Source organism: Micropterus dolomieu, linkage group LG07, assembly GCF_021292245.1.
Source record: "Micropterus dolomieu isolate WLL.071019.BEF.003 ecotype Adirondacks linkage group LG07, ASM2129224v1, whole genome shotgun sequence".
In the NCBI taxonomy this organism is placed as follows: Eukaryota; Metazoa; Chordata; class Actinopteri; order Centrarchiformes; family Centrarchidae; genus Micropterus; species Micropterus dolomieu.
In genome coordinates this window covers 19,628,397-19,638,384 of record NC_060156.1, presented here as the reverse complement: position 1 = coordinate 19,638,384, position 9,988 = coordinate 19,628,397, and the positions used below count along the sequence as shown (strand labels likewise).

Here is a 9,988-nt window from a genome sequence, read left to right as displayed (position 1 = left end):
CCTTTCTTTAGCCCACCCCTGACTTAACAACCAGAAAAAGGTCACATTTCTGAGAAGTGACTTCCATGCATGTTCCATGCTGGGTCGTCACTTTCAATTTCCTAAGACCTTTCATGTCACACACCCATCAACCCAGAAAATGGCAAACACACTACTACACGCTACTATGTGCACCATTTTCATGGTGCTGGTGATGTATAAATTAGAATACTGTTATGTGATATATTGTGATATATAAGCAGTCCCTATGATTTGACTACATTTAGGTATTTATGAGTGTTGAGTTACTCCAAAAAAGACATTGACATTGTTGCAGCTGCAGCTTTTGGCTTTACTTCAACACCATCATCAGAAGCAGGTTTAAAATATGCACAGATATACAATACAATATGTAATATGTTTGAGGTGAATAGAGAAGTAAAAGTTGTTGATGCGGTTCTTTTTTAATATTTATAGTTGAAATCTCGACATGGGTTTACATTGACTATTTTGGGCAGTGAAAACGCAAAGGGAATGCATGAGCAGAAGCGATCATCTCCTTCTTTCCATGCCCTCCTGTGCTCCTTCAGTATTTAACAGTGAGAGACCCCTAGGACACCTAGTGAGCGCTCAACAAACGACTGTCCTTTCCCTTTCCAGCACACTGTTCAGATGGTACGAGATGTTTAACTCTGCTCACAAAATTAATGGAGCATGAAATGTAGGCCTGAAGTGCAGCAGGCTCCTAACCTGCAGGTGACGTTGTCTACATGAAGCGCTTATTGTGACCTAAGTGAGCTGTATTATAACCGCATTTGACTGGTGACAATTAGTGACCTTTTGCCTATCCAGTAGCCATCCATTTCAATTACACCAACCTGGAAAGCTTTGGTGGGTGAGCAAGATGAGATATTGTAGCCTGTGTGCTTCTACTGTACTTGTATTGTTAGCTTGGTCATTTTACTGTACTTGAACGTGTGTTGTATCATATTTGCATTTCGATTGAGGTCATTATGTTGTGCCTTTTTTTATTTTAACTTTGAAGGGTCATGCCAGTGTGAACTGTGCTGAGCAAACAATCTTTTCTTTAAAATATCAGCTGATGAGTTTTTTCTTTGTCCGTTAGTGGCTAAGTTAGTGGCTATCACTGTCTACTATAAGTTGTGAGAATTTGCAAACTGAGTCGGTTTTGTTTGCTGAAGTGAAGTTGCTGCATTGTCCTTTGCTGAAGCACGCTTACATTGCCACATTTATACCAGCATAAGTATTCTCAGAACCTAACACCATGTTTTTTTTCAGTTTACATTGTTCACTTGTTTTTAATCTTTTTGGGGGGTTGGTGGTTGAGATATATGTAGATGTGACATTCTTCAAACTGTTAGTGATTCATCCACACATCACAGGATTGTGACAGTTTTTTACAAGCACCAGCAATACTTGAGCTTCCTTCTCTATCTCCCATCAGCTCCACCTCAGGCCTGCCTGCCTTCACCTCAGCTACACAGAGCACAAACTTGAGAAACCTCAAGAGGCAGGAACGAATTATAAAACCTCACACTCTATCACTTCACACATCTAACCTTTCTCAAAAACATGCTGCACCCACTGCAAGTAGTAGTGCAAATACATGCAATGTTCAATTAAACTGTAGCCACACATATCACATGTCACACTACAGATGCTTTTGTCCAAAGTGACATACAGTTTGTGCATTTAACCTCTATGGGAGCAAGAGTTAGGTATAACCATATGTGTGTGCACATTTTACACAGCAAACACGTTGAAATGGATACTTCATGCATGCAGAGAAGCAATTAATACAATCAGTATCACTATTGCTCTCTCTCTCTCTGTACCTCTTTCTCTCTCACACACACAAGCACTTTGTAGCTCTCCTGGGCAGCTGTGGCTCAGAAGGTAGAGCAGTTTGCCCATTATTAGGAAGATTGGTGGTTTGATCACCCAGCTCTTCCAGTCTGCATGTCGAAGTGTCCTTGGGCAAGAAACTGAACCCCAAATTGCTCCGATGGCTATTCCATCGGTATGTGTGTGAATGGTAGTTTCTGTTCTGAGCAGTTAGTCTCAATGTGTGTGAAAGGGTGAATGTGACGTAGTGTAACAGTGCTTTGAGTGGTCAGAAAGACTAGAACGGTGACATACAAGTACAGACCATTAGTATTAACCACATTATGGGGATTCATCTTCTTCGATGCTTACCTTTGTTGTGGGAGACCTGGGTTCGATTCCCACTGTGAGACGTCCACCATTGTGTCCCTGAGCAAGACACTTAAGCCCTAGTTGCTCCAGAGGTGTGTGACCTCTGACATGTATAGAAATTGTAAGTTGCTTTGGAAAAAGGTGTCAGCTAAATTAATAAATGTAATGAAAATGTATTTGGAAAAGAAAACCCACAAAGTTAATATTTAGTGTTAAGAGCTGGCTTCTGGTTAGTGCAGAGTTGTGGCTAGTAAGAGGATTACATGGCTATGTGTTGGTTTACATGTTAGCCAGTGCTTATTATGAAAAATGGTGTCAGCTACAGCATCAAATGTGACAACATGCAAATGTACATGTTCATCCTGCGTACAGGGTCGCTGGAGCCAATCCCAGCTGACATCAGGCAAAAGGCAGGGTACACAAGAGCAAACCCACACAGACACTAGAACATGCAAACTCCACACAGAAAGGTCAGGACAACTGGGGTTCAAACCCACAACTTTCTTACTGGGAGGCAACAGTGCTAACCACTGCACCACCACACTACCACAAAGGTGCATGTAATAAATTTAAATATAGGAGCTTTCACAGTGGTTAGTACAATCAAAAATGATGACAAGTGACAGGTGACAAGTTAATAATTAGTCAGAGCCAACAGGAAGCAAATGCTTCATGAAGAAAAAGAAAAAAAACATTATATATATATATATATATATATATATATTTTATATGTAATAAAATAGCACAAAGACATTAAAACAATGCAAGACGGTGTTTTCTAAAATGTGTATTTTCTATGCTTATTTAATTAACATACTTCAAACCTTTAAAGTTGAGGGGACTATAAATCACATTTGTTTCAAAACTGTCAATGAAATGTTGTCAACCAACTACTGGGGCTCACAGGATGAAAATGTTTGACTGACATGTGATGTCAAAAAGGAGAGGTGGGATTTGAACACTGCATACAACCCTTTCTTAGATATAGATAAAGAGTATCGCAACTGAATTTACAATCACAACCAACAGACTCAGGAGTCTTAACAGTAAATTGGGAACTCTTTGGAACCCTGTCTCTTGTTGTAAGTACCCTATTCTATGATTGCCTTTATCAATGGCTGAGGTGTTTCTTGTCCCTTTGCTTATACACACTTCACTCCTGTAATGATTTATGATTTACAGTGTGATCCTTTTCTCAAAATGACAGGTGGGATGGATGTTAAAAATATCACCCTGGACTCAGCCGAAAACTTTCCAAACCAGAGCAGCTGTGATGTGTTTGTCTACCAAAGAGCTGCAGTCGTCCTCTTCCCTATTTTCTACTCTGTGGTTTTCATCATCAGTGCATGCGGCAACAGCTTGGTACTCTATGTGATCTGCCAGAAGAAGCAGAAGTTCAACTCCACCTCAATCTATCTGGTCAACTTAGCACTATCTGATACCTTGTTCACACTGACGCTGCCTGGAAGAATAACTTACTACATCCGTCACTTTGACTGGCCCTTTGGTGACATTCTCTGCAGAATGACCACACTTCTCTTCTTTGCAAATACCTATGCAGGTAATATTAATGCTTCTGTTGCCAATACACTTCATGTAACTTTATTTTTCCATTCTAAACTATATGTGAAATACGTCAACATGGGACAACAAAACAGTGTGAGCTTAAGAGTGAACTTGCATCAAACCAAACAATCCTGTTGACCAAAATTTATCAGAATAGAAATGAGATGCTGAAAACCAATTGGGGCGAAATTCAAGATCAGTTCATTTTCCCATTCTGCTCTGTGTTTTCAGTATAAACAGAAATGCATCTTCATTATTTTTACACCAGGTATTGGCTTTATGACCTGTATCAGTCTGGACCGATACCTAGCCATGGTGCATCCACACCGGCTGCAGTGTTTACGGAGTGTTGGGGTGGTTCGCAGGGTCTCTTGCCTGGTGTGGGCTCTGGTATCTCTGCAGACAGCTCCACTGCTGTTCCGCAGCATGCTGCGTGAGCACCAGGAAAGACAAACCTGTATGGAGTACTTCAACTTTGAAGGCTCCCGCTCCACCCCTTACCTCCTACTTCTGGCCTGTGCCATCTCCTTCTGCTGTCCGCTCATCATCATAATGGGTTGCTATGCCAAGATCAACCTGAAGCTAAGAGCTGCAGCCAAGCAGAACTCTGTAACTGGTCGATCAAGGAGGAATCACCAGGCCAACACCATTATTCTCCTCATCCTCCTCACCTTCATCATATGCTTCAGCCCTTACCACATCAATGTTATGCAGTTTATGTCCAGAAAGATACACCACCAGCCAACCTGCGAGGAACTGAGAGCCTTTAAGGTGTCCTTACAGGTAGGAACTGTGCTTGTTCATTTATTTTCAAACATTCCCCATCAATTGTTCTTTTCATATTCTGTCTTCTACCTGCAGATTACAGTTTCACTAATGAACTTCAACTGCTGCTTGGACCCAGTCATCTACTTCTTTGCCATTAAGACCTACAAGAAGCAGGTGCTGAGCCTGTTTAAAGATCTGTATACATCCGGTGCCTCCTCCAAAATGACAGCTGAGAACAGCAGCAGCAACACCTGAGAGAAACCACAGCTGCGCTTACAGGAGGTATATCCAAACCCGTTTCACAGAGAAGACCTAGTTTACTCTGTTAAACTCAAAAAGGCCTATTTTTGTCTCTTGTGTTAATGGTCTATTTGGAGATGACAAACAAGTCTTTCAGTTAAGATGCTGTGACAACTGTGCATGTTCATATGCAGTAGATATGTACACTTTTCTTTTTAAATGATGGTATGTCTCATTCTTGTTGCTTTTCTTATTAACATGCATGTGCCATAGTTTCAGTAGTTGCATACATTAGTGTCAAAATAAACTTGGGGTAATCAGTGTTTCTATACTAGAGGGCTCTTTGTTTGATCCTGTATGTATACAGTCTGAAGAAATGTCTTAGATAAAATAGCTAAGCTTTTTTCCCAACAATATAAAAATTAGTGGGGTCATTATTGCACAACAGCAACTTTCACTTCCTTTGGATAGAGAAACACATTTGTGAATCAGGTCAAGTGGCAAAAAACTTGAATCTTGCAAAGTGTGTGAGTGGATGTAATTCATTTATTAATGGACACATTACGTAATGTTTGCTCTCCTACTATCAAAAACATCATTCCTATGGTCACAGTATTTCATATTTTACAATGTGCAAGACTTTTTGGTATGGCAAAATGAGAACATGTCACACATATCTCTTTCACATCCACATCTGAGTTCTGTGTAGGAGTGCGTAGATGAATACCCTCACCACTTCCTCACCCACCTTTCCTGCTCCCCCTCACAGGCCTCATTCCTGCTGGGTCCCACATCTTGTATTGGGGTTGGCGTGTGTGTGTATGTGTGTATTCAAATTTAAATAGGTGCACGTTGTCTGTTTATAGTGCAAAGTCCCATGTCTAAATTTAACCTAAAACATTTCCTGGGTTTTTGGAAAAGCTGCAATATGATTTGCATATAAAGTAAGCTGTACATAGAAGAAGTGTTACACTGAACTTGAATGATTATTGATGTGCTTTGATTTTATGTTGTAATTGATTTAACCTCTTCACCTTTGGTGAGAATTAATACTAGGTTGGGCTGCACAATTAAGTATTTTTGAGACAAAACGTATATGGTTTCTTCTAGAGAGGTATGATAAATTTTGTCTGAGATCAAAGGAGCAAGAGAGTGAATTAATCTAATGAATTAAATGATGAAAAGATGAGAGATCTACCAAAACAATTGCAAAAGTAGGATGTAAAAGTAGCTCCAGCTCAATAATATTTTGTTATTGCTATTTTGACAGGTATTTTTTTAAAGCAATTGGCATTCAGTGTGTTTATGTTCTGTAATTGCTTCTCAGTAGGTCGCTAATGTAAATCAGGCTTGCAAACTTTAATAAAAAGGGAGCAGTTGTTGATATTCACAGTAATCACAGCACCATTAGCAATCATGTTGTGGCTAACTACCTGTATTATTCAGTTTCACTTACACTTGACTGCAGTACCTGTATGAAGCTGCCCTAGCTTACTTTCTGGAAAACTGTACACCTTTTGTTTAAAATATTATTGTGCAAAAAACGACCTTCACATTTTTGTATTTTTGTTTGTTTTTTTGTACTTGTGTTGTTTATCTGATTCTTGAATGTTTTATTGTGTGCCCTGACTGGAAGTAAAGTTTCCCACTTGGGATAATAATAAATGAACTGAACTGGTGTGAAATCAGAATCGGAACATGTTTTGTCACTCCATTGCTGAGGTGCCCAAACACGCTATTCATTCATTCATTCATCGTTCAAACAGCATTTCATTAGGCCACAACAACAACAGTTGTGTTTCCTTTAAATAGTGTTAAGGTTCTCAATACAAACATGTTTGTGAATGACATTAACCCAACAAGTCATCCAACCAAACCAACAACATAGATCCTTTATCACTGCCTCCCAAAATGACACATATGAGTATTAACCATTGGCTTAGTCCCTTCATTATACTACGGGATTATCTATGTTATGTAAGTCACGTGACCTATACCACATGACTTTAAACATGTGATTACCATTCTAAAATGGTCACAATTTGGTTAGGTTTAGACAACAAAACTACTTGGTTAGGTTTAGGAAAGCCTGTGTTTGGATTAAAGTAAGTAAATCACATAAGTCATGTGTCAGAAGTCACAGAAGTCAATAACAGAGGTAAAGTACAGAAGTCAGTAACAATTCCTTTGCTACCGTTGCATGGCTACTAGAAGTCCCTGCCACAATAAACATAAATATGGTTCATAATAACGACTTGTACAAACAACCTTTATTGTTGTTTTTCTCGTGAAGACAGTCTCCCATATTCATGCCTTAACAATAGTTTATGTGGAGTAGTGGTCGAAATATAAAAAATGTTGTACTGGAGTAAAAGTACAGATACGCTTGCTAAATATTACTCCACTAAAAGTAGTAGTTAAAGTCTTCAATTTATATTTCTACTTGAGTCAAAGTACAAAAGCACCTGCTTTTAAAATACTCAAGGATCAAAAGTAAAAAGTACTATTAATACAGCTATGCTTAAGTCAGAGATTGCTGACATGACAAAACGACCATCAAAATAGTTGCCATTGATTCAGCTGTACTTTGTTGGGTTATTTCATTTATAACAAAACATCATATTTTTTAAACTCTTCCTGTGTTTTGTGTCTTAATTTGTAAAGTAACTAATAACTGATCAGATAAATGTAATTAGTAAAAAGGACAATTTGTAATGGAGTAGAATTATAAAGTAGTATGACATAAAGTACAAATACCTCTAATTTGTACTTAAGTACAGTACTGTCCACCACTGTTTACATGTCACAACCAGAATCTTTCTCTTTCTCTTTCTCTCCTTAACTATACTGTAGTTGCAATGTGCTTTATTGTACAAAAAAGAATTTTAAAAAAACAGTGGCAATGAACATTAAAAAGATCTGGTCATTGAAAGTAGTTCAGGGATTTGCGGAATTGCCTTATGACAACATTCTAGTCGAGCAAGAAGGTTTCCACAGCTCCACACCTACCAGTATTATCTAACAGTATATGAAACTGATTGAGACCAGATCTCTGAACTAGAGTTGGTGGGGCAGTTCAGAATGGCCCATTTCCATATCAACAAAAAGCCTAGCCGTATGGGAAATTGCACATGTCGTGCAAAACAACCCTAACTTCAAGAAGCATCAGATAAAACAAATAGACAAGCACCCACAAACCAGTTTTGCTTTTTAGAGAGACCAGACTTTGGTGCAGCAAGGTTCCCACCAGAAACATTCTGCTTAATGAGATTATGAGATTGTGAACCATGCGTTCTAATATTCTTGCTTTACTGAGAGTCAAATCGTTTAATTGTTACTATTATTAGTATTGTTGTCATCAGAGACGATGAGTATGAACCCTACTGGAAGGAAGAACATGACCTTGAGTGCCACTGTAACTTAGCAGAACTGTAAAAACAACAAAAATACTGAAAATAGCATTGTAGGGAAGACGAAGGATGGTTTTAACATTTTTGACATGTATGTCTGTATCTCAGAGGTCTTTCAAGAATGTGACACAAACTAGTTACATGTGTCTGCTATTAAATGTTGTAACTGTTATCTCTGCAACTCTGTGTGTTTGTGCTTTTTTGTCTTGCACAGTGGACACAATGCACTCCTGGAGTGCAGGCCTCACGGGCCCACAGAGAAGCCTACAGGTCTTACATTAACATTTGAACATAATAATAAAACACGCAAACATTACTGCAAACATATAAATACAACAAAACCTTTTCATTGCTGTTACAACTAACCCCAACTCTTTTAGCCATGAACTAGCTTACCTTACAGCTAAAACATTAGCACTAACAACTTCATCAAATATATCTACATAGACACACAATCAACATGATTTAAGTTTGATCAGTTTAACTACAAAGTAGCCAAGCTATAACAAAAATAAATTAAGTAAAAATACTTTCTTACTTGAAACAACAAAAAAAAATCCCTCTAAAATTGGCTGTGCCTGCCACATGGCGCTCCTTTTCCCCATGTGGAATAAGGACTAAATTAAGCATGTGCAGAGGGAATCAGATGATTTGTGACTTGTTCCTTATTAGAGAAATTGGACGTGTTACAACTGGCCCGTGTTACAAGCATCCCCGGTCTTCCCCACGGTATGTAGACACCTGCTCTCTGTCCACTTCAAAGACATAGCAGCCACTTCAATCAGTAGCCTCTTTAGTTGCCTTTAAGAACAACTCAATTTTCAAATATTTCTGTTGTTAATCGCCTCCTGTGTGGATGGAATATTATTCCTGCAGATGAGAACAGTCTCTCACACAGAGCTGAAGAGGGGAGGGTTGTTGTTGTCATCAGTGGGTATCATACATGGTCCAGCCAGGTTTTGACCTAGTCCTGTTTTTATGTTTTATAAATCATGGAGAAAGCATTTTGAAAATACAAAATTATTCCACTCACTTGTTACAAATTACATTTAAATTTTTTCAGCCTCCTCATTGGAATCTCAAAAATCAATATCTGGACACTCCCCACTGCTGAAGCCACCATACCTGTCTCGACACAGGTTAAGAGCCTTGGTGAATCCTGGACAGTACACTTTTTTTCTCCATTCATATAAACAATGTCTCCTGGATTGCCTTTTTTCTGCAAAACATTTCCAGGCCATGGAACGACAAAGCACATTGTGTTTTACAAATATATAAAACTAACCTCGCTTTGCCGTTTGGTATGAGTCAACTGGTTATTGATGCACACCCATTCTTGTGTTTTGTGCAACATTTCCACTTCCTTACCCTGGATAGTGTCAGTTTATGGCTTCTCATTCTGTCATCCACTACCAGCTTTTCTCACTGGTAGTCGTTGCATTGCCTGCCAAACCATTGCTCTTCTACTCTTCAATGAGAGGCATGCTAGAGACACGATTTAGGAATTTAGTTTAGTTAGTTCCCATTTTATTTTGTAATCCTCACCTATCCTCTCTTGTCAGTTACTTTACTTCTTGCCTTTTGATGTTTTCCCACCAGGTTTCTTTGTCTGCCCCGCCCAGATTAGTTTCACCTGTGTCTAAATAGCCTCCCTCATGTATTTGGTCTGTGGCCCAATCTCAGTGTCCACACTCATGGACTTCAAACTGTCAAATCTTTAAGTGGTGCGAGGGCTCTCTCGTAGACATTTTGAACCCTTTATGCACTGTTTTCATAAGTCCGGGAGTGAGAATAAAATCTCGGCAAAC

The 9,988-nt window shown here is 38.9% G+C and overlaps 1 protein-coding gene across 1 annotated transcript; it reads left to right on the top strand.

Moving 5' to 3' along the window:
- The first annotated feature begins 3,396 nt into the window (after positions 1–3,396).
- On the top strand, positions 3,397–4,785 carry si:ch211-184m13.4 (uncharacterized protein LOC798560 homolog). Its single transcript, XM_046054541.1, has 3 exons — positions 3,397–3,757; positions 4,031–4,545; positions 4,624–4,785. Exons 1-3 carry the CDS (start codon positions 3,397–3,399, stop codon positions 4,783–4,785), a joined length of 1,038 nt encoding a protein of 345 aa, XP_045910497.1.
- Positions 4,786–9,988: the final 5,203 nt, after the last annotated feature.